Source organism: Eschrichtius robustus, chromosome 11, assembly GCF_028021215.1.
Source record: "Eschrichtius robustus isolate mEscRob2 chromosome 11, mEscRob2.pri, whole genome shotgun sequence".
Classification (NCBI taxonomy): Eukaryota; Metazoa; Chordata; class Mammalia; order Artiodactyla; family Eschrichtiidae; genus Eschrichtius; species Eschrichtius robustus.
The window spans coordinates 101,970,421-101,997,062 of NC_090834.1; the positions used below are offsets into that span (position 1 = coordinate 101,970,421).

Here is a 26,642-nt window from a genome sequence, read left to right on the forward strand (position 1 = left end):
CAGTCTCTCACTTCCCTTTTTATTTCCTCTAAGATCTGCAAGCAGCAGCAGCAGCAGGGAGGGAACCCAGCCTCCAGCCTCAGGAAGGGGCTTACCGCCCACGCGGCAGCATTCAGGACGCAGCCAGCACCTCAGGCCCCTTTCCTCTGAGGGGCAGGGACTTTCATACCCACATGCACACACACACACCTGTACACTCTGGACACCGCACGGCTGAGATCTCAGGGGTCGCCTGTTCACTGATCCCACAAGCCCCCAGGAGGCAGCAGCAGGCAGACCCCTAGGCCCAGAGAAACGGCAGGGCTGCACCCTGGTCTCCTCCAATCCCAGGAGCAAGAAGGTCCAGTCCTAGCACGGGGGACATCTTCAGTCAATGGAGCACTGCTTTGGGGATTTTTTTTTTTTTTTTTTCCTTTTTAACAAGTCCCTACAAAAATAGAACTTCTCTTGGTATTTATAAATCCCCGGCGCCTGGCTCTGTGCGGAGGTTACAGGTAGAAAAGCCACGAGGCACCCCCTTTGGCTGCTCAGGCCTTGACTGCCTGTCACCCGGGCCCCTCAGAGGCCTAGGCAGTCACCTCAGGGCTGCCAAGCACCTTCAGGGGGCCCTCCCAGTGGGTGATGTACTCCCTCTGGAGCCGGGTGCGATAGTAGAAGAGGTAGCAAGGTAGCAGGAATCCCAGGAGTGAGAACAGCAGGAGGCCCAGATTCACCTTTAGGGCAAAGAGAGAGAGAGAGAGAAAAGAGAGTCAAGTGGGTACCTGTTCACCCTCATCACCCTCAGGGATCCTCCTTAGCCTCCCACAGGGAGGAGAAGGCCGCCATTTTTAGTCCAGGTCCTTGGCCAGAATGATAGACAGAGCTAGTACTTGCTGTGTGCAATCACTCTCCACCAGCATCTCACTGAATGTTCGGCAGCCTTATAAAGTGTCAGAGCCTGGTTTGAACCCCAGCTAATGGGGGTGCCCAAATCATCTGGTGCCGTCTGGGTAGCCTGGGCTGGGAACCTCGACCTTTGAGGGTGTTGGCAATGGGATCCCATTGGGAGTGGTGAGAAGAAGCTCCCAGGCAGTTAATAGCACTGGGGTGCAGCCTGGGATAGAAGGCCTGGGTCCGAGCCCACCTCCCGTGGGCTCGGACACAGCGCACATCCCACCCTGCATTACTCACGGTGTGGCTCTGGGCAAGTCATCCTAATTCGACGCACCTCCTTCTCTGGGCCACTGTGGCAACGTTCAGTACAAAACACACGGTGCGCTTAGCACCTGGTGAGCACTTGGGAAATGGCAGCTGTCATTTCGTCATCATTCTGGCAGGAGGGTCTTGGGGTGTGGGTGGGCCCTCGAGGCAGATATCAGCTTTAGGGAGGTGAGGTCAGTTCGATGTAAGAAAAAGCCTTTCCAACAAGACCAACAGCTGCCTCCTTGTACAGGACCGGCACCCCATCGCTGCGGGCGTTTGACTAAGAGGGTCTGGAGGAGCCCCTTTCTAGGGGCACTGGAGAGAAGATCCCTGCATCGGGTGGAACTGGACTGGATCAGGACTGGGCCACTGTACAAATCACCTGGGAGCTTCCTGGGCCCAGGCCAAGAGATGCTGATTCAGTAGGCTGGGGAATCTGTGGGCGGGTCTGATGGCCAGCCAGCTTGGGAACCCCCTGATTAGAGACCTCCAAGGTGCCTCCTGGCTGAGATAAGAGCGAGGGATTCCATCACATACAAGAGCCCCCATCCTCAACTCCTTGGGTGCACCCAGGAAGGGGGATCCTGTTGCCCCCATGCCACCCCCCCCACCGACTTCTCACCCAGAAGGGCTCTCCTTTCAAGGGTCCCACCATGGCCATGAAAAGCGGCTGCTGGAGCAGGGCGAACACAGCACTGATGAGGGACTGCAGGCCCGTCAGTGTCCCAAAGTGGTTGGACGGGTACCTGTCAATGAGAAGAGGGAGGGCTCGCCGTGAGGGGCGTGGTCCTCTCCAGCCCCACCCCTTGTCCCGTCCCTCCCTAGATATCACTCTTTGTTAGCCAGGCAGGGCAGAGCTTAAGAATTCAGGCTCTCTGCACGTGCCCTGGCCTCGAGGGTGTATGCTGTGACTTCACATCTACTGAGCTGGTTTCTGACACCTACTGTCTGTGTGATAACAGCAAGTTCCTCAACTTCTCTGAGCCTCACTTCCTTCCCTAAAAACAGGGATAGCACTAACCTCGCTGGGCTGTTTGTTTATTCTTTTAACACATATTTATTGAGCCCCTATTACGTGCCAGGTACTGTTCGAGGTGGGTGGAGATACAGCAATGAACCAGACATGGAGGTGGCATTCTGGCGACGGGTGGGGGGTTGGGTGGCGGCGTGCAGGTGTTCGTCACACAACAAGCAAGAGAAATGCACCGTTGGGACTTCCCTGGCGGTCCAGTGGTTAGGGTTCTGTGCTTCAACTGCAGGGGGCACGGGTTCGATCCCTGATCTGGGAACTAAGACCCCGCATGCCGGGCGTGGCCACAAAAACAAAACAAAAACAAAAACGCACAGTGTGTTAGAAAGTGGTGCGTGCTATGGAGAGAAGTTCAGCAGAGGGAGGGGGGTGAGGGTATCTAGGGCGTTGCGACTGTAGACAGGACGGCCAGCAGAGGCCACTGAGACAAGGACAGCTGGGGAAAGGCCTGGAGAAGGTGAGACGGCTGGGAGCCTTGTGGCTATCTGGAGGAAGCACGTGCCAGGAAGAGGGGACAGCAAGTCCAAGGGCCCTGAGGAGGGAACACACATAGGGTTTCTGTGGCATGAGGCAGCCATGTGGGAAAAGGGGGTGAGCGAGGTGGGGAGGCGAAGGAAGAGGTCCCTGGGGGGGGGGGGGGTGTGGCCAGACCCTGTAGGGCCTTTTAAGCCATAATGAAGCCTTTGGCTTCTTCTCTACGTGAGATAAGACGGGCAGTCGCGGAGTGATGTGAAGAGACTTATGTCCTAACAGGTGTCTCCGGCTCCTGTGTTAAAAATACGGAGGGAAGCAAGGGCGGACGCAGGGACGGTCAGGAGGCAGCGGCAGTAATCCAGGCCAAGCGGTGGCACCGCTGGAGATGGTCGGAAGGGCAGGGTTTGGAGTCTGTGGCATGTGGCGTGGGCAGGCTCGCTGGCGGTCTGGGTGTGGACTGTGAGGAATGAGCGAGTGGAAGCAAGGACGACTCCAAGGTCTGGCTGGAGCTGCCCTCTGAGGTCTGGATGCGGGCATGGGGTCAGCATCTCCCGCCACGCCCACGATGGAGTAATAAGCGCTCTGGGACAGTTACTCCATCAAACGCCGGAGAGACGCTCAGCCGTGGAAACCAGAAGGAAAAGGGAAAAGGGAACAGGGCCAGGGGGCTGGGGTAGGGTAGGGGGTTGCTCGACATGAAGCAGGAAAGTCAGGAGGCAAACGAGACTGCTGTCTGGAAGTTTCGACAGGGCTGGCACGGGGAGAGAGGCCACTCCAGGGCCCGTTCCCGAGAGCAGACATAGGACCCAAGTGTCATGCAACCAAGGATTTCAGCTGCCCCTAAGGGAAGACGTTCTGACGGGGGGGGGTCATCCCGCAGTGGGGTGGGCTGCCTTGGAGGAAGTGAGCTCCCTGTCATTAGGGGGCGGGGGGGAGGGCAGCGAGCCAAACAGCCTCCAGAGCCTGGCCGGCCCCGACGCAGCAGCAGTCCAGTCCAGGCAGGCCGCGGAAGGGTGCGCTCAGGGGGGCCCAGGAGCCCAGCTGACTCACACGGCTGCGTAGAGGCCTCCGCAGGCCGAGTGGTAGAAGCCTCGGACCATGGTGTGCAGGACAAAGGTCAAAAACTGAAACCAAAAAGAGAGCAGGGAGAGCTTAAGAGCAGCGTGGAGACAGGAGGAAGGGCGGTCACGGTGAGGAGGCGAACGGAGCCTGCACACGCCTGCCCCCTCGCCAACCCAACCTCCTACAAACACTACCTGGAGAACCCAGAAAACAGACCCAGAGGACGGGAGCCCTGCTTCCCGGAAGGCACCTGCCTGGGGTGAACCGTGCCTGGGGCGGCACTCTGCGAGGCAGGGAGAGCGGGGAGGATGGAAGTCGGTACCTGGAGGTGTAAGTTGTTGATGAGGCAGGTGATGCCGAAACCCACGAGCAGTAGGTTGGTCAGGGTGAAGGCGTTGATGGCATTGGTGAGCTTTTGGATCTTGCGGTAGCGTGGTCTGACGGACTTGGTGGCCACCCCGTCCCTGAGGAGAACAGGCCGTCACCGGCCGCTGCCCCGACCTCCTCGGCAGCCCTCCCCACCCCCTGGGTTCTCAGCCTGGTCCCTCCCCTTTCAGGGTAGCAGAAAAGGGAGAAAGTCATTCCTCCAGCCCTGTGTTTCTCAAAGCGTGGCTCCCCCAGCATCATCTGGAGCTTTTCTTTAAAATGCAGACTCCAGGGCCTTGCCCCAAACATCAGAATCTCGGGCGGTGGGCCCTGGAATCTGCATTTGGAAAACTATCTCCTATTTCATAAGCACACTGAAGTCTAAGAATCGAGGATGGGAAGGAAGGTGGAGAATGGGAAGCTCTCACACCACCTCTCATCAGAAGCCCCCACAAAAGTGTCCCTGCCCACCAGCCTAGACAAAAGTAGATGACACTCTAGGGACAGCCGCTTGGCCCCTGACTGCCCAGCAAGCCCCTCCCTCTAGCATAATCAAGGGCTCTGAGGCTGGCCCAAAGGAGAGGTCAGCAGGCTGAGACAGATGAAGACAGGCCGCCCACTGGTCCGAGAGAAGGGCCCTGCTGATGGACCATGGCCCTCAGAACAGAGCGTAGAGGAGGAAGACTGGGTACCAGGGCCAGGGTACCACTGGTGGGGAGGGAAGCCACATCCTTAGATGACTTCTCTCCTAGTCTCCCTCTCCCATCCTCTCAGGACAAACAGGACCGTTTGGATCAACACAAAAAGAACACAAGCAGTCAGAAGACCTTCGTGCAAGACCCAGTGGTGTGGGACTTCCCTGGTGGCGCAGTGGTTAAGAATCCGCCTTCCAATGCAGGGGACACGGGTTCAAGCCCTGGTCCGGGAGGATTCCACATGCTGTGGAGCAACTAAGCCCGTGCACCACAACTACTGAGCCTGCGCTCTAGAGCCCACGAGCCACAACTACTGAGCCCACGTGCTGCAACTACTGAAGCCCGTGCGCCTAGAGCCCGTGCTCCGCAACAAGAGAAGCCACCTCAATGAGAAGCCCGCGCACCATGACGAAGAGTAGCCCCTGCTCGCCACAACTAGAGAAAGCCCGCGTGCAGCAACGAAGACACAGCGCAGCCAAAAATAAATAAATAAATAAAATGTGGGGGGGGGCGGAAAAAGACCCATTGGTGGTCTCCAGCCCACAGGACGGCCCCGATGATCCCCGCATCCTGCATTCACACCCTGGTACAGTCCCCTTCCACAAGGTTCCAGAGTTACTCTGTGTGCCTATAGAAGACAACCTCACTCGTGAAGACAACCTCACTCGTGTATGTCACTTCTGAGATGACGTCATGAAAGACCTTGTAGCTCCTGTCCTGGTCTCCCTCCCTTAGCTGTCTTGCTCTGGGGCCAGCCAGCTGCCATGTCATGAGCAGACTATAGAGAGGCCCAGGTGGGGAGGAACCGAACCTCCTCCATTGGGCACACGAGTGAGCTTAGAAGTGACTGGCCAACCCCAGTCAGTACTTCAGATGACTGCGGCCCTGGCCAACAGCTTGACCACAACCTTATGAGAGACCCTGTTATGGTCTGAATGTTTGTGTCCTCCACAAATTCTTATGTTGAAATCCTAATGCCCATGTGATGGTATTAAGAGGTAGGGCCAGGAATTCCCTGGCGGTCCAGTGGTTAAGACTCCAAGCTTCCACTGCAGGGGGCCCGGGTTCAATCCCTGGTCAGGGAACTAAGATCCCACAAGCCGCGTGGCATGGCCAAAAGAAAACAACAACAACAACAAAAAATAGAGGTAGAGGTAGGGCCTTTGGGATTGACTTGTGCCCTTATAAAGAGGCCCCACAGAGCTCCCTAGGTCCTACTATGTGAAGACACAACGAGAAGTCTTCCACCCAGAAGAGGACCCTCTCCTGACCATGCTGGCACCCCGATCTCAGACTTCCAGCCTCCAGAACTGTGAGAAATAAATTTCCATTGATTATAAGCTACCCTGTCTGTGGTATTTTGTTATACCAGTCTGAACAGACTCAGACAGACTCTGAGACAAAACCACCCAGCTAAGTCATTCCCAGAATCCTGACTCTCAGCAACTATGAGATAATAAATGTTTGTTGTTTAAAGATGCCAAGTTTGGGGGTGATTTGTTATACAGCAATAGATGTCTAATACACCAACTCTATCTCTTTCTAATCGTAAGAAGGCTTTAGAGTGTACTCTTTATAACAAAGGTTCTGGAACCTACTACTAAATGCTGTGTGATCTTGGGTAAGTTAGTTAACCTTTCTGTATCTCAGCTCCTCATCTGTGAAACGAGGATAATAATGTAGGTACCTACCTCAGGGAGCTGGTGCAGGACTAAAGAGGACAATGCAAGTGCCTAGTGCACAGTCAGCATTTGATGTCAGCTATACTTATCATCAAGCCAGCCAAGCCCCCTCTTAGTGTCAGTTTCCTCATCTGTAAAATGGGGATGTACCCCTTCTCTCCCAGGGCTCCTGGGAGAATGAAGTAAGATGCTGGATGTGAAAGCAGAAGGCTGTCACCACCCCCGGGCAGGTCACCTAGCGGTGGGGGTGTCCACGCAGTCCTTGATTCGCCAGTCCATGACGTAGCCAATGAGAGGGCAGGTGAGAAGGCACGACAGCTGCATGGCCCCAAAGACGGACGAGTAGAACTCAACTGGGCAGGGCAGGAAGAGAAGTGGGGTCAGGAGCTGACATGACAGATGCCAGCAGCCTAGTGGGCACTGTCACCCACGTCCAGCAGAGGAGAGAAAATGCCAAAATCACCTTCCTTTGACCCCCAAATTCTTAGATCCCCAAAACGCCCAGGGTGACGAGGGTGGGTCCAGGCTCCCCCCACTGCAGGCAGTGGCGGGGTGGGTGTGGGCAAGGACCCGAGCTTTTGTCCCCCTACCTGTCTCTGTCACCCTTTGTTTCAGGCCGTCCGTCTCTGTTGGGGGTGGAGGGGGAAAGCCAGGGTGAGAGGAGCTCAGCCAGGGTGACCCCCTGCACCTCCAGCCCCCAGTGGGCTCGGCTGCACCTCACCATGCTCCTGGCCTCCAGACACGATGTACTCCAGCATCTTGTTCATGGCGGCCATGTAGAAGATGATCCGCAGCTGGGTCATGCCCATGGTGAGAAGGCTCCACAGGAAAATGGGGGAGCAGAGGCTCTTGCGCAAGGGCACAGACTCTGGGGAGACAGCAGGAGGTGCCCCTGAGCCCTAGATCTTCCATTTGCCTCTGCGTGTCCCAGCTGATGCAGTTCTAGCAGAGGCTCTGACGCTGTGACTTCGGCGAGGGATCAGTTTCTTCAAAAGCGAGGGTTCAGCCTTACTGGCCTCCAAGTTCTTGCCCGGCTCTATAACTATCTCACTAGAGCATTTTCTTTTCTTTTTTGGCCACGCTGCATGGCTTGTGGGACCTTAGTTCCCCAGCCAGGAATCGAACCCGGGCCCTCAGCAGTGAAAGTGTGGGGTCCTAACCACTGGACCACCAGGGAATTCCCCCACTAGAACATTTTCAGGTGACCTCCGGGTGTGTACCGTAGGCTTGGCGTGGTAATAATAACTCGAGCTACTATTTATTAAGCACTTGCTATGTGCTGCACACTTGACAGGTATTATCCCATGTAATCAAATTGTACAACAACCCTATCTTCAGCACATTCTACAGATGGGGAGACCGCAGCTCAGCACGCTCAGTGACTTGCCCGAGCTCATGGGGCTGGAAGGCGGGATGCAGGTGGGATAGACTCAGCTCATGCCTATAACAACTCTGCCGTGGGAGGATCGGCAGTGGGGATCAGACTCATAACTTCACAGCATTTGCAGTTTGCAAAGAGCTTCCGCGTCCCTGTCTTCATTCAATCCTCACAACTAACTTCCCTGTGAGACGGGTGTTCTTAGTGCTAGTTTAAGAGACAGGGAAAGTGACAGCAGGGTTAAGTGATCTACCCAAGTCACATGGCCTGTAATTGGGAAGCAGGACTCCAACCCCCACCTCCTGACGCCCAGGCCCATCGTCTTTCCACTAATCACAGAGGTGTCACCTTGCAAAGTGGCCCAGGCAGAAGGCAGGTGCAGCTCCTCCTGTGGCCAGCAGGAGGCGCCAACCAACCAGGTGTCAGAGGACCCAGACTGAAGGCTGGCTCACCTGCGGTATCTGATGCAAGAGGCTTGGAGGTTGCAGGGAGCCCTGAGGAAACCAGCCCTCCCACAGGCCTGGACACCCTGCCCCGTTCTGGAAGCTGCCCCTCCCTCATCCCAGAAATCCCACAGAGTACCCCTGAATCTGACCTTCCCAGAGTTCCCTGAGCTTTGATTTGGCCCCATTCTAGACACAGGGAGTGTGCCCACCTCTGTGAGGGGGTGTTGTGAGAACTGAAGAGGGGAGAATGAGCACTTGGGCACGAGTGCTCGCTACGCGCGAGGACCCATCCTCTCCGTCCCCCAAGGCTGGCACCTCGACCAGACACTCACTCTCAGCAGACTTTTCTGAGGTGTCACGAACGTTCTGGGACGAGATGAAGATGTCTGTCCCCTCCTCCAGGCTGGGGGCCTTCTGGCTCAGCCGCTGGCCCACGGTGGTCACATAGGTGTAGAAGCGGTCACCTGTCACCTTGTGATCCAGGGCCAGCCCTCTGAGCTTGATCTTCTCCCTGCCAGTAGCCAGGCCACAGCACGTGGGAACCAGCCACACAGAGCCCCCCTTCAACAGCCTGCCTCTAGGGGGTGCCGTCCCAGGGGTGCCAAGCCCCCCCTTTAACCAGCACTGACATGCCCACTGACAAGCTCCCAAGGGCAGGGCTTGTGTCTGTGTGTCTCAGAGCCCGGCCCAGGGGCCAGCTCAGCACACACTAAGTGAGGGATGGATGAGCCATTTTCCACTTGGGCTGTAGCCATGGAGGCAGCATTAAGAACCCAAACTCTGGGGTGGGGGCGGGCAGTGGGAGGGATAAATTAGGAGGTCGGGATTAACATATACACACTACTATATATGAAATCGCTAACCAACAAGGACCTACGGTATAATATGGGGAACTCTACTCAATATTTATAATAACCTATAAGGGAAGAGAATCTGATAAAGAATATATACATATAATAAGAATATAATGTATATAAGGAATATAATGAATAATAAATAATAAAGAATATAATGTATAATTATAATATAATAATATAATAATAAAGAATATAACGTACATTATATAAATAATAAAGAATATAACGTACATTATATAAATAATAAAGAATATAACGTACATTATATAAATAATAAAGAATATAACGTACATTATATAAATAATAAAGAATATAACGTACATTATATAAATAATAAAGAATATAACGTACATTATATAAATAATAAAGAATATAACGTACATTATATAAATAATAAAGAATATAATGTACATTATAATATACATATAATAAGAATATAATAAGAAAAAGAATATATACATGTATATATATGAACCACTTTGCTGTACACCTGAAACTAACACAGCATTATAAATCAACTATACTTCAATAAATTAAAAAAAAAACAAAAAAAGAACTCAGACTCTGGAGTTCTGATTCCCGCCTTAGATTCACCCCTGCCCCCTTCAGTGGTAAGACCTTAGGAAAGTCACTTTGTTCCCCGTGCCTTTGTTATGAGTGGAGTTAGGAACAGAACCCACGTCACAGAGCTGCTTGAGAGTGAGGGCTGAGCACAGTGCCTGGCACGCAGGAGATGCTTCGTCAGCATCAGCTATTTGACTGGCACCCTCGGTGCCTGGTTGTGGAGCATCACTCCAGTCCCCTGGGGAACTGAAGGGGGGGGTAGGTAAAGTTGGCATTCAGGTTGCCCCACAAAGGGTGGGATTTCATTCCTCTGTATCCCCCCTTTCTGGGTCCCCGTAGCACATGGCCCTATCGCAACGGTCCCTCCTACTCTGAACCCATCCTCCAAACCTGGACAGAAGAAGACAGTCCCCACGTTTTGGCTGCCTGCTTTATGCCTGACCTACTCAGAACACCTGCAGGTGGGTGGGATCAGGCCTACGGTTCAGATGAGAAAGCGGAACTTGGAAAGCTCAGATGATCGGCAAATCTTGGTTTCTCTGAGTCCACAGCTGCTTCTGTCCCTCACACCACCACACCCCGGCCTCCAGATCTGCAGCGGGGCAGTCCCCCTCCCACCCCACACCCCCCGGTCACTCACTTGTAGTTGACTTCCTCCGGCGAGGGAAAGGCTTCACTCGGCCAGTTGAAGGCACAGTTCAGAAAGATGAGGCAGGCCAGGCTTGACCAGGTGAACATGATGATCATGAAGGACACGCCGGCATCATAGATCAGCTGTCGGGGGAGGGGGCGGGCCATGGAGGAGGCTGCCCAGCCCCAGGCCCGCGTCCTCCAGCTGGAGGTAGAACCCAGGCCCCACAGGCCTTAGAGAAGGTCTCGTCTACCCCATTCCTTGTACCCAATTTGCAGATGAAGAAACCAAGGCCAGAAGTTAAGAGTTGGATCTAGAAGCCCCACCATCCTCTTCCTTTCTCACCCCAGCCCCCCTCAAGAGGTGTGAAATAGTTCGCACACGGTGCCGAAGGGGCTGGCCACAAGCTCAAAATGTCTTTGAAATCTCAATTATTATCTTAAAAAGACACACCAATGTTTGACTCCATACACATGTTTGTTTTCACATGAAAGTCATTTCATTTTATGTACAAGAGAGGACAATGAAAGCGCCTAACCGTGTTTATCCTGTCCCTGCTGGGCACCCTCCCTGGGGGAAAGACAAACCCAGTCTGAGAAGCCTTATCTCACCTTGCACAGGTGTGACAACTGACAGGGGAGGGGCGTGTGCAAGCACTCTGCCCACAGCCTCCCAACCCCAGGACAAGCAGGTTCTGTATTGATTGGGATTCTGTGCCGACGTAGCAACTGCTCTAGTGAGGAAGCCAGGCATGCAGAAATGTCCTGCCTGCCACCCTCTGCCTGGGATGGCTGCTGTCTGCCCTCCACTCAGGCTCCAAGCTTCAGTGCTGCCTGGGAAAACTGCTCCTCCTGGGCCTCAGGCTTTGGGGCTCTTTCTTCCCCGGGAGCAGGACAGAACTTCAAAGGGCCACACCCGCAAAGATCTGGCTCCTCAAATCCCACTGCCTTAGTCACGGGAAGGGAGACCCCCAGCCTCCAGGCCTGCTCCTACCTGAACAATTGTTGGTCACCCCCATCAGTGTGCTCTCCACCTCCTCTGGCGACGGATGCTGAGCAAGTGCCTTCTAAACCAATAAATTAACTGCCCAAGGCAGAATCTGAGGAGCATGGTGCGGCCCAGCTGAAAGGGTACTTTGATATCAGAGGGAGGAAAGAGGCCCCAAACTTGCCCAGAGCTAGAACTCAGGCCTTCCGGCTCTAGGTCCACCAGGCTGAGCTGTCTAGGACCTGGCCAGGCCTGGACTAGCTTGGTGACCTTGGACCCAAGTCATCCAGCCTCTTCAGGGCTGGGGAAGGAGACGTGGCCTGAAAGGTGGGGTGAGGCCAAAGAGTCGAGGGCCTTGAAGGCACGTGAAGGGGTTGGACTTGATTCTGTAGGCGAAGCAGAGTGGGTAGATGAGCTAGTCCTCCATCTAAGGTCATTCTGGAAGTCACGTGAATGACAGCTTAGAGAAGGAAAAGCTTGGAGGCAGGGAGATCAGCTGAGAAAGCACTGGCCCAGGAGAGAGGATGAAGGCCTGGACAGAGCAGCAGAGAAGTCAGACCCACTGGTCCACAGCAGCACATGGGCTCTTCCCACGATGCTGCAGCGCTTTTCCCTGCCGTGGTGGGAACTGACCTCCGCCTGGCAGGAAGTAGGTCACCAGATATACTATGCACCCAGCCCCACCCAGTTCTTGTGTCAAGGCAAAAAGGCCAAGCGACCTCACTGACCACCACCTGCCCACTCCCCAGGCAGCTCCGTACCTTGATTCCCGGGTACGTGATGGCAGAAGAGGCATAGGAGCCGATCATGAGGGCCATGAAAGTGGAGCGCAGGTTCCCAAACATGTTGGGCAGCTGAGAGAGGAGAGAAGTGCCAGTGAGCAGGGAGACCCTGACACCTGCCCAGGGCTCCCCTTTCTCCGCCCGAGCAAGCTTGGAAGCTTCTAGCCCAGTAGTCCTCAACGTGAGCTCCAGGAACACCAGCCCCAGAGTCGCGACAGAAAAGTTCTAAGGCAAAATCAACGTCGGAAACCTGGCTATACTCCCCTCCCACACAAAGAAGTGCCCACAAAGAGAAATTTTGTTTAACCCCATGGTTTCCCAAGCTACTTAGTTATGGAACCCCTTAATCATGACTCGCCTCTTAATAACCCATGGGTTAGGTGTATAAGAAACACTGATCTCTTACTTTAAAATGTATATCTCAGAAAAAACTAAATTTCCTTGTCAATTGCATTATTATGAACTTTCATCAAATCTTTAACCGTGGTCATTTTTAAGTCTTTTGTCATTTACAGACAGTTCTGGGTGTACTCTGATGCTTTTGCAAATATGTTCCTATAAAAGGGTTTCATCTTCAAGGAATTCATGGAAAAGACTCTGACAAGTACAGGTTTCTGGTAACTGACTGTACTGCTGAACTGAATGAATAAGCATTTTCAGAACTCTAATGAAAAACTGATGAACTCATAAAAGTGCTAACAAAAGATCAAGATAAAAAAAATTAATTACGTGGGACTGAGTGAACTGATGAGGATGATTATAATTTTTGTGACTTTGTTTGAATTAAAAAAAAAAAAAAAAAGAAACACTGATCTAGAGCAACTCTGACAGATGAGAACACAGAGGCCTGGAGCGGGAAAGGAACGTACTGGAGCTCACAGAGCACGTTACTGACTTTCTCCCCTGTCCTGGCCGTCCGAGTCCTATCCCAGAACCCAAGGCTGTGACCATGGCTGGCTCTGTAACAGGATGGTGCCCCTTAACCTTCTCGGTGGCCCCAGAGGCCCCCAGTCCATGGTTTCTGCTGAGCCAGGACAAGTAACAGGACGACTAGGGAGGCGAGGGTGGGAGTAGGGGGGAAACAGGGCCAGGCCAGGTGTCCAGAAGATGAGGCTCTGACCCGCAGGGCAGGCCCAGAATTCCTACCAGTAGCGAACTGACTGTGTGTTCTACTCTCTGGCCTGAGCCAGGCCCTCAGGGGAGGGGAAAGCAAAGTCACACAGCCCTTTGTGTGCTCCCACCTCTCCCTCCTCCCCCCAGTCAACAGATCCCACCGCTGGAAGCGTCTTAGATGCCATACAAAGCTAAAACCCTCTCCACAGAGGGAAGCACTGGGGTCCAGAAGGGGATCTCAAATAGCTCTGGAGAGGAAGGCGACTAAACACGGAGAACTGACCCATCAACCTCCAAGCGGCTAGGAAAAACAGCTGGGGCCCGCCTGACCCCCTGGCACCCTGTCTGTGCGAGGCAGGCTGCAAGGACGCCACGGAGAAGCGCTAGGGCCGGGGGAGCGGCGGGGGCCTTGGCGCCCCTCACTATCCGCCGCCAGGGTCCGAGAGCGCTGTCTCCGCCCAGCACGGCCTAGGCCGGCCTGGCTGAGCCGCCTGGGCGCTGGCCGTGCTGGCTCGGATCTGTCCTGGCCGGCGAGCACCTAGGCCCGGGGGCGGCACCGGAGCCGGGGGCGGGACCGGAGCCCGGTCCTGTCACTGGTTGGAGATTACGGTGGCGGAGCAGGGGGCGGGCTGCGGGCGGAGAGCCCCCTAGGCCCCAGGGCAGGATTCAAGGTTAGGCCCCGGAGGGCAGGGGAGAGAAAGGCTTTAGGGCCTTGAGCAAAGGTGCGCAGCGTGGAGAAGGGGCTGCGGAGGGAGGCGGGGATGAAGGGGTCCGCTTCCTCAGAAAGTTGTGAAATGTCCTGGGCTGGAATTAAAGGCGGTTGCTGGGCGAGGTGAAATTCAGCCAAAAAACACCCAGTTTGGCGGTCAGGCGGCCCTCCTCTGAGATAAACAGCCCGAGGCTGGCCCGGCCAGGAACCCCTCCTCCCACCACACACGCTGAAGCCTTTAACCCTTCTGCACACTCACTCTTATATACACTTAGAGTAACACACGCCAAACACACATGCAAGAGATCAAGCCAAGTGAAAAAGCCCTTTCTGTAGGTCAAGCACAGTCAAGTGTCGGCAGTATCATATGGTTCAATCCAACACACTCACAAATACATCTACCTACCCATGGACAGCACCACATATACACAACGTGGCAAACACACACACGCCCACTGTCTCAAGCTGCCCACCGCCCTTACTTTCGCATTACCCAGTTTTATTCTTTCCAGCACTTATGACTAGGGATATCATTTATTAGTTTACTTGTTTTTAGGGTTGTCTGTTCCCCCAGCTCCTGAATGTAAGTTCCAGAAAGGTGAAGCAGTTGTCAGTTCTTTCTGTGCTGTGGCCCCAGGACAGAGTTCAACAGATGTATGGGCTTGGGACACACACACACACACACACACACACACACACACACACACACGTGCATTTGATCTGCGTCCACAGGCCCTTCTCCCACCCTCACCCTCGCTCAACTCCTGGGTGCCCTACTGCCAAGTCGGGACCTGTCATACTCACTGTGAGTGAAGAGAATGTTAGGCAGATGCCACCAAAACCATTCAGGGACAGCGCCAGGAATATCAACGGAGACAGAACTGGGAAGGGGAGAGGGATGAATGAGGCACTGGGGAGCTGTGGGAGGCTAAAGGCAGGAGCTGGGGTAACATCCACCTTCATCCCACCCATTCTTTTCCTGTGAGGGCACGAGAGGCCAGACATCTCACCTTTGGTGTCCCAAGAGGCCAGGGCCATGAGGGTGCAGGATGCGGCGAAGCAGGCGCTGTGGGGATGCAGGGGAAGGGGGAGGGGCTGAACACTCTGTGCCTCCCCTCCCCCTGCAGCACCAGTCCTGCCCTGCAGCTCCCCCCCAAAGCCCCTTCCAGTTCCCCACAGCCCAGCCAGCTCACCTGCCAATCAGCCGCACGGGCCGGGGCCCGAAGCGGTCCATGAGGATCCCCAGCGGCAGGGTGGTGGCGCTGAGCACGAAGGAGCCGATGGTGAAGCCCAGGTTGAGCATCTCTTCCTGCTGGTTACAGCTCAGCCACGGGGGCTGCGCATCCTGGCTGGTGTTGGTGGTGTTCTCAGCTGAGGAGGGGGAGGGAAAGGCAGCACGTGGCCGCGGGAGCAGCTGGGCACAGGAGAGAGGCCTGGGATCAGGGGTCCCGCACTCACGTCGCATGCCCCTGCTTGGCTGCTAAGCAGGTGACTTTGGAATTATACCTACTCTGGTGGGGAAGGGGCTCCGTAAACGGCAGCAATCAGTATCGGACCCAGGGAGGGTCATGTACCCAATCTGAGGCCTCAACTAGCTCAAATGGAATAACGGACATCGAAGTATTTACCAAATTGAAATATTTACTCAGTGTCCAAGCTTAGGGGGTTGACGATCCCCAATAGGATCCACCCAATAGGATCCAATAGGAAGCACCCTCGAATCTGGGACAACATCAGTGGGTGATGCTCAAATGATGTAACAAGAATTCCCTTAAAACTCAGAGGACGCTACCCCGTAAATGACGTTCTGATAAAATAATAGCTAATATTTGTTGAGCATTTAACTGTGTTCTAGGCATGTCCTCAGCAGTCACTGTATTAACTCACGACAGCCCCAGGAGTCAGCTAATAAAGTATCCCCACTCTCCAGATAATGAAACTGAGGCGCAGAATCAGGACCAAGGCGCTGCCCTCCAGTGCTCCTCTGGAAGTCCACCTCCGAGAAGACGCGTCCTCCAGGTAAAAGGCCAACTTGGAGTTGTGTCAAGTTAATGAAAAAGGCTGGTGGCGTGGGAAGGAGGCGGGTTTCACTTCACCCAATGCTCAGTGAGTCACGAGGTGGCGGCTCCCCTGCCTCCTACTTGTTACTTAGGCATCACTGCCAAGGGCAAAGTCAGGGTGCACCTGGAAGGGGGACAGACCACGGTCTGAATTCCCACCACCATCCCTACTAGCTGTGCAACCTTGGACAAATAACTTCCTCTCTTTGAGGCTCAGGCCCCTTGCCTGTAAAAAGGAGCAGAGAATGCCTAACCCAGGCTCCTTAGGAGATTCAGTTGGAGAAGGGGAACAAAGAGCTTTGCACAGGGTCCTGGCCCAGAGAGGGTGTCCTGAAACAGCTGATGAAGGGGTAGATGATGGCCCCCTGGGAGAGCCACGACGTGGTGAGCCTCTTCTCTAGGTGCCGGGGGTCTCACGGTGAATAAGACGGGAAGCTCTCAGCTCTCATGGGGCTTGTATTAGATAATAAGGAAACAAATGGACATTGATATAAAGAGTCACAGGTGCTATGAAGAGAACGAAACAGGAAGATGTGATAGTGCTGAATGCTGGGACGGGGAAGTATCTGCCCTCCGTGGTGACAGTGACCCCTGACTTCAGGTATCCAAAGGGCATTCAGGCGGCAGAAGGCTGACGTAAGGAAAGAAGAGAATGACTTCTTTTCAAAGCATGAGTGCTGGCTAACCAGAGGAGAGAGCCCCTTGGGCAATGGGGTACTCAGGTACCTGAAAGAAGGGGTTAGGGGTTTAGAGCACACAGCCTCTGGGGTTCAGGCTAGCGCCCCCCCGCCCCCACCAAATTTAGTGATTTTCATCATCACTGTTCATTTCTCCGCCAGGTTTGTCTGCACCTGTTCATTCAATCTACATACACTTAAGCGACATCTACTGCACGACAGGCACTGTGTTGGGACAGTGGGTAAAGCAGGAAGAAATGCAATGCTAATTTAGACCAGAGGCTACAAACAGGTGACCAGCAATGAACCCCACCCATATTTTGCTTGGCTTGCAAATTTTAATTGGGTGCCAGTTTAAAATCAGGAGTTCTCACCTAAAAATCCAGAAGTCTGGCTTCTCTTTAGTAAGTCAGAAGATCTGGCCATTGCTGGAGCTGAGTAGAGACCACTCCTTTTCACCAGGGCTTGCCCTCTCTAAGTCACCCACGTCCTCACCTCTTCATGAGCTCTCAGACATTCGCCATCTTATATCTGCCCTGATTGGCCCAATTATTATTAGGTTTTCTATTGAAGTATATTTGACACGCAATATATTAGTTTCATGTGTACAACACAGTAATTTGATGTTTGTATACATTACAAAATGATCACGACAGTAAGTCTAGTTACCATCTGTCACCAGATGTACTATTACTGACTGTATTCTCATGTTGGACATTACCACCCAATTGTTATTAACTGCCTGGCCCCTGTTGGCATCTGAGTTTGCAGGCCCTGAATTAGACATGGTCCCTGCTCCTAAGTCTTTCACAATCAAGTGACACTTTCCCTCACTAGCTCTCAACTAATTAATACCTACTTTGTGCCACGCTTTTCCATATAGTATATCATTTAATCTTCACAAAGTGAGTGTAATGATCCCCGTTTTGTAGATCATGAGGCTCGGAGAAGCAAAGTAAGTCACAGTTACACAACTGCTTACAGGCAGGCCTAGATCCAAACTCAAGACCCTCTCCAAAGCCAACACTTCCCCGTTACCCCACTGGGCCTCTCTGTCCTGAACAGGGCAACTCAGTAAGTTTTCAAAGCCTGCGCTAGTGCTGGCGAAGAAATGTGTTCTTCTACTGGTGGCGAACTCCAGCCTAGTGTATGGCGAATAACTCAAGGTCAGTTAATGCATTCACTTCTCTGGTTTAAATTGATCAGCCTCTTGTGAGTTTGACTAGTAAGAGCTAGTTCCTAAGGCCTGATGACTCTGAGTGGTTGGATAAAGCCAGACTTCTTTTTTTTGCAATGTACTTTTTATTTTTATTTTTTATTAATTTTTATTGGAGTATAGTTGATTTGCAATGTTGTGTTAGTTTCTGCTGTACAGCAAAGTGAATCAGTTATACATATACATATATCCACTCTCTTTTAGATTCTTTTCCCATATAGGTCATTACAGAGTATTGAGTAGAGTTCCCTGTGCTCTACAGTAGGTTCTTATTAGTTACCTATTTTATTTTTTAATATTAATCATGTTTTTAATATTATGTTGAAATAATAATGTTTTGATACGTTGGATTAAATATGTTATGAGAAATTATTACAAATGTTTTTAATTACTTTTATTTTATTTATTTTTTCATATTTGTTCCCTTGTTTATTTTTTTAGAGTCTATTTCCTTTTCTCCCCCTAAATTGAAAGAAACAGTTAATATCAATAGCTCTTGCTACTTCTGGGGTTTTTTTTGCATTTAAAAAATTTTTTTTATTGGAGTATAGTTGATTTACAATGTCGCATTAGTCCTTATTAGTCATCTATTTTATATATAGTAGTGTGTATATGTCAATCCAAATTTCCCGATTTATCCCATCCCCTCCCTTTCCCCCTTGGTAACCATAAGTTTGTTTTCTACATCTGTGACTCTATTTTTGTTTTGTAAATAAGTTCATTTGTACCTTTTTGTAGATTAAGCCAGACTTCTGAACCAAGAGGGAAGCCAAGCCAGCATGCAAAGACCTCTGTCCATGTCCATTACAACAGGAGAGGTCTTTGACATCTAACCTCTCCCATTTTATAGACAACTGAAGCATGGGGTGCAACAGGGAAAACATATGCAGTAAGTTACTGATAGAGGAGGGCTTAGAAGCCAGAGAAAATAGTGTTTCCCAAAGCGTGGTATGCACAGCATGTGTGCACTCAAGATGGGTTTAGAGGTACAGTTGACCCTTGAACCTCAGGGGGTTAGGGGCCTCAACCCTTCCCCCGTGCTTTGGAAAATCCACCTGTAATTTAGTCAGCCCTCCCTTTGTGGGGTCCCTCCGTATCTGCGTTTCTGCAGCTGCAGATTCAACCAGCCACGGAGCGTGTAGTCCTGTACTATTTACTGTTGGAAAAAATCCTAAGCAGTTCAAACCCGTGTTCAAGGGTCAACTGTACAGGTAATGGTTTTTGATGTTTCATAGTCATTAGTTATTTGAATGTGTATCAAACACACATATACATATATGTAGGTATTAGAAATATATACGTATGATGTATGTGTGTGTGTGTGTGTCTGAGTAACATCAAACTCAAGGTTCCAAGAATATTACACATTTTGTTTTTAAACAGGATCTTTAGTTTTATTTAATTTAATTAATTAGTTAATTATTTTTTGGCCACGCCGCACAGCTTTCAGGATCTTAGTTCCCCAACCAGGGAATGAACCCTCACCCCCTGCAGTGGAAGTGCAGAGTCCTAACCACTGGACCGCCAGGGAAGTCCCAAGAACATTACACTTTAAAATGAGGCTTTTTATTTTTTAAAAAGTGGATTGATTTAAAAGGAAGTATTAAGTAAATAATAGTACCTATGGCACACAGAAATGGCAAAATCATGAAGGTGAACTGCAAATGACTAGGTCTAGGAAACACGGGAGAGAGGATCATGGTTAAGCATTTTTCATGTCCAAATTCTGGCTCCACTAGCTGTGCTGCTGAAACTCAGAGGTTCTGTTATCCCATCTGTGAAATGGGGATAGTGACTGCAGCCATGTAAAAGGTGGGCTCTAAGGACTGCTGCACACACACAATACTCACTAAATGATCCCAGGTCTCTGAGCCCTTCCTCACCATCCCCCACCCTTGCCCCATCATTCATTATCCTGCAGCTGACACAGCCACATTCACCAAAACACCCGCAGAACTGGGCTCTGGCTACTTGTCTTCTCTGTGACGGGACTCCCCCAGGGGAACTCTTAATCCTAAGGCCTCGGAGAAAGGTTCTGGGGCTGAATACTCACTCTGCTCCTTATTTAGTAGCTGTGTGACCTTGGGGAAATTACTTAGCGTCTCTGAGCTTCAGCTTTCCCTTCTATAAAAAGAGTTGTCGTGAGGACTAAAGATCTAACTAGCAAATAGTCAATGCTTGATGAACTTTAGCTACTGTTTTATTATTTTGGCACTTATGCTGGATATGCAGTTGTGTGTGATAAGCTGAATTGCCCCTGCCTACTTCTGAGTAAGAGTCCTCTTTAGCTGTGATGCCCCAATAGGTGGGTCAACCATCTACCCCAGGGTGTACCTCAAAAGAGGGAGAGCAGAAACCTGAGAAGACAGAGGGTGTGGCCAGGGAACCCCAAAGCCGACACTAATGAGCACCTCAGTAATGAACTTGGGACTTCCCTGGTGGTCCAGCGGTTAAGATGCCACGCTTCCATTGTAGGGGGCACAGGTTCAACCCCTGATCATACAAAAATTAACTCCAAATGGATCAAAGGTTTAAATATAAGAGCTTAAACCTTAAAACTCTTAGAAGAAAACATAGACATAAAACTTTGTGACCTTAGATTAGGCAATGGTTTCTTAAACATGACACCAAAACACAAACGGCAAAAGAAAAGATAGCTTGGACTTCATCAATATTAAAAACTTTTATGCTCCAGACCTAGAAAACAAACTTACGGTTACCAAAGGGGAAAGGAGGGGAGGGATAAATTAGGAGTTTAAGATTAGCAGATACAAACTACTATAGATAAAATAGATAAACAACAAGGACCTACTGTATAGCCCAGGGAACTATAGTCAATATCCTGCAATAAACCATAATGGAAAAAGAATATGTACATATATGTGTGTGTACATATATATATATGAATCACTTTGCTGCACACCAGAAACTAACACAACATTGTAAATCAGCTATACTTCAATTTTTAAAAAATAATCCAAAAAAAAAAGAAAACTTTTGTGCTCCAAAGGACACCATGAAGAATGTGAAAAGACAACCCACGGTGGGAGAAAAATTTTGCAAATCCTGTATCTGATAAGGGACTTGTATCTACAATACAAAGAACTCTTACAACTCAATAATAAAAATAACCCAATTTAAAAATGGGCAAAGGATCTGAATAGATATTTCTCCAAGGAAGAAATACCAATGGCCAATAAATACATGAAAAAGGTGCTCACCATCATTAGCCACTAGGGAAATGCAAATCAAAGCCACAAAAATATAACACTTTATGTCCACGAGAAGGGCCGTAATAAGAAAGATAAACAATAACAAGTGTTGTCTAGACTGTGAAGAAACTGGAACCCTCCTACACTGCTGGTGGGAATGTAAAATGGCCCAGCCACTTTGGAAAACAGTCTAGCAGTTCCTCAAAATGTTAAACATAGATTTACCCTATGGCCCAGCAATTCCATATGGAAGGAAAGCATATGTCCACACAGAACTTGAACATGAGTGTTCATAGGAGCATTACTCATAATAGCCAAAAAGTGGAAACAATCCACATGTCTATCAACTGTTGAGTGGATAAATAAAATGTGGTAGCAAAGGACTTGGAAAGGAACCAAGTCTTGATACATTTGCCAACATGAATGAACCTTGAAAACATCATGCTAAGTGACAAAAAGCCAGTTACAAAAGATCACCTATTGTAAGATGCCATTTATATGAAATGTTCAGAATAGGCAAATCTATTTTTGTCATAGGCAAACCTGTAACAGAAAGTAGATGATTGGTTGCCTAGTGCTTGAGGGTAAAAGAACAGGTGGGGGGAGAGGTACTGCTAGTGGGTCCAGGGTGACTTTTTTGGGTAGAGAAAATGTCCAAAAATTTGTTGTGCTAATGGTGGCACAACTCTGAATAAACTAAAAACCATTAACTTGTGTACTTTAAATGGGTGCATTGTAACCTATGTGACTTATATCTTAATCTAGCTCTTATCCATATTTTTAAAAAGGTGGGAGGATGGGCAGCAAAAGGGAGGGAGTTTTGGGGATGATGGAAATATTCTAAATATTGATTGTGGTGACGGTTCCTGAGGTGTGTAAATTTGTCAAACCTCATCAAAATGTGTGATGTAAATTAATCTTCAATAAAGTTGATTAAAAAAACAGGTGGAGAAGGCAGGAAGAAGCCATCGGATGGGCAGCGGCAGGCATCAAGGCCAGTAGGCAGCGAAGGGAAGGTCTCTCCAGCCTCCAGGGTAAGCAACTCAGAGGGGACCTGGACTCCTGGCCTCTGTTGGCAAAGGAATCCCCCACCCCTCTGTCTGGTTCTCTCAGCCACCCTGGAACACCCAGCATTTCATCCCAAGCCAGCTCCTCCTGACCCAACCTGCGTCCCCTGGCCAGCTGCCAACTTTAATCTCCACCTCCTCAGGCCCCCCAGCACCCTGTAATTGGGGCCAGGAGATGCACGCGCATCCTCGGTGCCACCTGCTGCTTCCTTACAGATAAGGCTGGCGGGGGGTTAGAGCAGAGTGGGTGCTGCCCAGAGATCAAGAGCACCCCAGCTCCACCCCTCAAGGCAACGGTTTTCTCCCACAGCCAAGGCAGACGCCTGCAGGGAGTGGAGTTGAGGAGTTGGGAGAAGCTGGGAGAAGCCAGCAGAAGCCAGGAATGACCCTAACATTGATCAAGCACTGTTAACTCTCGGCATAGATATTACTCTTCTTCCCATTTTGCAGGCCGGGCGACTGAAGATCAATGTTTTAGGGAACTCGCCAATGTCAGCCAGCTGCTAAAAGTGGTGGAAGCTGGGAGTCTAACCCAAGCTGGCCTTCTTCCAAAGCCTGTTCCACAGCAAGGAGGTTGGAGGAAGAGGATAAGGAGGGGAGGGAAGGGCCAAACTCCACATCCCTTGAGCTCCTTAGGCTGAGCTTGTCCGCACAGCTCTCTCCTTCCCAGAAAAGAAAGATACCTATCAGATCACGAGAGCCTCAAGTCCCAGACACCAGGAAGGGCGACTCCTTGCCTCCAGGCACCTGAAGACAGCAGGGATGTGGTTACTGCTCCCAAGGATTGTTAGAATTCTCACTCCTGCATCCAGGGCCCCTGATTCAAAGCCAAGGTGACCAAAGTGGAAAACAGGGACCATCCACAAGTTGGGGCCTAGGGGAAATGAGGCGATTAACTTTGTACAAATGGTTACTTGAAGACCTGGGGGCTCAAATGGCCTGGAAAAGGAGAAGCACACTGCCTGCCCCTCCCTTTACAATCAAATCCATCTTGCAGGCTCTCCTTTGCCTCATTCAGCCTTACAATAGCCCTAGTAAGAAATCCCTCACCCAGCTATAGTAGCTGCTGAACTTCTGGGAGTCTCCACCTTGCTCTAGACCTGAGGCTGCAAAGGGATCAGTCCCAGGATCTGGATGCCCGCAGGACACCTGGCATTCAGTGAAAACTGGATTCGGTGAATGAGGTAGAGTGGCTCATTCTCTAGAGGAAGTTTGAAGAGGTCAAGAAGTGGGGCTGCCCAGTCCCCTGCGGAGTGCTCTTTCTTGAGGAGCCCGGCTTTCTGTCTCCTTGGCCGCCTGTCCTTTGCCGGCGTCCACCTTCCCCCTCTGCTGCCCCTCCCGAGCCCCACTGGCCCCCTCTCGGGCATACCTGAGCACATGCTGGAATAGAAGCCCTCGTTCTTGAGCATGATCAGCAGGGAGCTCCAGCCCAGGAGCACCGCGGAAAAGAAGAGGTTCTCCAGAACGGCCGTGCACGCCATCCACCAGCGCCTCCGGTACGCCTCCTCCAGCGTGGGGGCCATACTGGTCGCAAGCCTGCCCAGGAGCAGAGCACTGAGCGAAGGGCCCAGAGGACCCAGAGGAGCATCCTGTATCATGGTGGCTCCCGAGACCCCTCGAGCCAGCCCGCAAGGGGGCCTTCATGGAGGCCCCATAGAGCCCTGGGCTTCCCAGCGGGTGCCGCCGAGCTGGCTCTGGGCGCACTGGCAGCGCCAGGGGCGCACGAGGCGCTGGGCTCCCGCCGTGTCACTATCAGAGACGAGGAAGGTCCTGTCTGTGCGCAACAGCTTCTTGGCGCGCTGCCGGGCTCTTCCACCCAGGCCAAGGCACGCAGAGCCCGGCTCCCGGGGACCAATCCCGCACTTCCCCAAGTCCCCAAAGGTCAGCAAGGGGCAGGGCGCGCTCTGAAGCAACCGCTGGCCAGTATCCGGCCTCCCGCTCCAGGAAGGACCCCCAGAAGCAAGCAGGGGGAGGAAGGGGAAGTCTGATGTTAGCTCAAGGACACCCTCCCCTCTTCCTGTTGCCAGTATAAGACCACTCCTCTTCTCTGGGGCCGGGCTTCAGCAAGCCCTCCCCCTTTCCGCACTAGGCGACCCAAGTCCCTACAGTCTCTCGGTCCAAGCCGACAGCTGCCACGTGGAAGGAGACCCAGGCAGGCCCTCCAGCGCCCCCGGCGCCACCCACTCACACGGGCACCCAGCTGCGCGCCAGGGAACCAGCCCGCCCTCTCTCGCCCGGGGAGGGGGCTCGGGCACCCGCAGGAAGTCCGGCGGCCGCTGACTTTATAAGAGCAGTGGCGGCGGAGGGGCTGGCGGGAGGGTGGGTTTACCGGAGAGAGAAGGAGCCCGAGCACCCACCCCCACCCCCTCCGCCTAGGCCACGGCCGCCGCCGTGGGAGGAGACGGGACGCGGGCGGCGAGGGGGCGGAGAGCGGCCGGTGAGACCGAGAAGAGCAGAGAGGAGAGGGACAGGGAGGGCAAGAGAGAAAGGGCGCGAGGGAGCGGAGGAAAGCACGAATGCCTTCGCCGGAGGGCCTCAGTACTCTCATCTGTGAAATGGGGCTTTGCATTTAGGAGTTCCCGCAGGTCCGTTCGAACTCCGACAAGAGTGTTTCTCTAAACGGAGGCAGTGCAGCAAGAGAGGGCGCAGAGGGGCCAGACCAAAGCGGAAGGAGGGACGCGCTTGGAGAGGCGGGACCCACGGGCTCAGGTAACGGGTTTTTCTTGGGGAGCCTGGAAGTGTCGGTGGGAGCCAGCCGGGTGACTCTCAGAGAACGTGCAGCCCGGGACCCGGACCCCAGCCGCACCCGCTGCTCACGTCTGATCCGGGGCAAACGCGCCTCCTGTAGCCGCCGGCCGGTCGGGGAGCGGCGCGTGCACAATTTCTGCGTCCGGTGTACGGCGGGCCCACCTCGGAACCGCACCGGCGCTCGGGACTTCTCTGCGCGCCGGGTCTGGGCGGCCTCGCAGATTCTGCCGGACAGCCTGGTGTTCTCACCGCCTCGGTCCCATCGGAAGAAGTCGGGGAACGGGAACCCGGCGGGCGCCACCAATCCGCGAAATGAGGCTAGGACGAAGTGGATCGACGGAGTGAACAGTTGTACTTAAAACCGGCCGGGGCTGCACCCCGAGGTAGGGGCGGGGGCTCCCTTCCCTAACCCTCCCCCTAGGTCGAGTTTCACGAGCACGTGACTCGTCCTCTGGTCCCCAGATACTCTCCCCGGCACACGCCCCTGCACCTAAAATGTCCACCCTTACTCCCTCCCCCTCCCCTCCCCCTCGGCCCCCCCCAGACGAATCGGGGCAGCGCCCTCTGTATCCTTGGTCAAAACAAAGAACAACTCGGCCGGAGCAGACTGACCGCGATGCAGGGCAGCCTTGGGTGGGGTTTTGAACTGTGCACTTGGGAGTAGAGTTTTCCGAGAGTCAGAATGACACGGGTTTCTTTGTGGAGTTAGATCGAGGTCTGAGAGTGGACTTGAAAACTGGCCTGGGTTATCTTCAGCAAGTTGCTTAACCTCTCTGAGCCTTGGTTTCCTCCTGTAAGTTCTCATAACAATAGTACCTACCTTACAGCAGTACCTACAATAGTACTGCGGAGAGGTGGGGGCTGGAATTGGGGGTTATGAGGCAGGTAGGTGCTCATCACAGCGCTTGGCACAAAGTAAGCATAATAAATGTTCACTGTTGTTGTTACTACTGTCATTATTATTATTTTAGAAGATGTGGTGATGGGATGCTTCCAGCCACTTACTGATTCCTGGTAAATCTCTCAACCTCCCAGAGCCTCAGTTTCCTCATCTGTAAAATAGAGGATGAACTGTGCTGTGGATTAATGGGATGAGGTCAAGGGCAAATAAATACAGATGTGAGTTTATTAGTGTGTTGAGAGTGATATTCGTGATACTGACAAAGCTCTGTGGGCATGTGAGCAACTGCCCAGGAAGTTCCAGACCCCAGACAGGAGGGGCTCTCTGAACGGCTGAGCCACCTAGCCACGAGAGGGACTTACATTTGCCGAGCGGCTACTATATGCTGGGCACTTTCCAAACAAAAACTATCATTAAATCCTCCAAACATCACAGGCTCATTTAAACCTCAGAGCTTTTCACAGAGGGAGAAGACCGGAGGCTGGCAGCTGGAAAATGGTGGGTAGAAGCAGGATGCAAAGTCAGGTCTGTCTGCCTTTGAAAGTGTGGCCCTTTCCATTCCTCCAGGTCGGGAAGAAACAGCAAGAGCAAAGGCTTAGCAGCAGAAAAGGCACAAGGAGTTCTCTCTGGCGGGAGCACAGTGTCAGGCTCTGATGCTTTCACTTCTCAAAATTAATTACTGGCTCCCAGAACTTCCACATCAAGGTCAAACTCCTTAGTTTCGCACAAGGGGCCCTAGAATAAGGACCCCATGGCCCTACGCGGTCATGGATGGATCCCTTTGAGAATGCAATAAAATTTTA

At 52.1% G+C, this 26,642-nt stretch overlaps 1 protein-coding gene across 6 annotated transcripts; it reads right to left on the bottom strand.

Annotated features, from left to right (window-relative positions):
- SLC43A1 (solute carrier family 43 member 1) lies at positions 1 to 25,417 on the bottom strand. 6 transcript variants are annotated; one of them, XM_068554087.1, is made up of 15 exons: positions 25,008 to 25,417; positions 23,560 to 23,726; positions 15,152 to 15,329; positions 14,969 to 15,024; positions 14,763 to 14,839; positions 12,116 to 12,208; positions 10,377 to 10,510; positions 8,648 to 8,826; positions 7,213 to 7,359; positions 7,082 to 7,117; positions 6,727 to 6,844; positions 4,071 to 4,212; positions 3,737 to 3,810; positions 1,805 to 1,928; positions 1 to 713 (listed from the first exon to the last, which is right to left on the bottom strand). In XM_068554087.1, the coding sequence occupies exons 2-15, from the start codon at positions 23,711 to 23,713 to the stop codon at positions 567 to 569; spliced, it is 1,659 nt and encodes a 552-aa protein (XP_068410188.1). In that variant the 5' UTR covers positions 23,714 to 23,726; positions 25,008 to 25,417; the 3' UTR covers positions 1 to 566. The 6 variants fall into 6 exon arrangements, with proteins under 6 accessions (XP_068410188.1, XP_068410186.1, XP_068410189.1 ...); XM_068554085.1 differs by having other exon boundaries at positions 24,997 to 25,417; XM_068554088.1 differs by lacking the exon at positions 25,008 to 25,417 and adding an exon at positions 24,379 to 24,872.
- Between the last annotated feature and the right edge of the window lie 1,225 nt (positions 25,418 to 26,642).

Excerpts from the sequence above, each read along its gene's own strand:
- SLC43A1 (XM_068554083.1), bottom strand. The coding sequence starts at position 23,788 with ATGATACAGGATGCTCCTCTGGGTCCTCTGGGCCCTTCGCTCAGTGCT. Across the intron at positions 3,811-4,070 it reads TCAACAACTTACACCTCCAG|TTTTTGACCTTTGTCCTGCA; the intron begins GTACCGACTTCC and ends TTTTGGTTTCAG. Across the intron at positions 714-1,804 it reads TGAAAGGAGAGCCCTTCTGG|GTGAATCTGGGCCTCCTGCT; the intron begins GTGAGAAGTCGG and ends TTTGCCCTAAAG.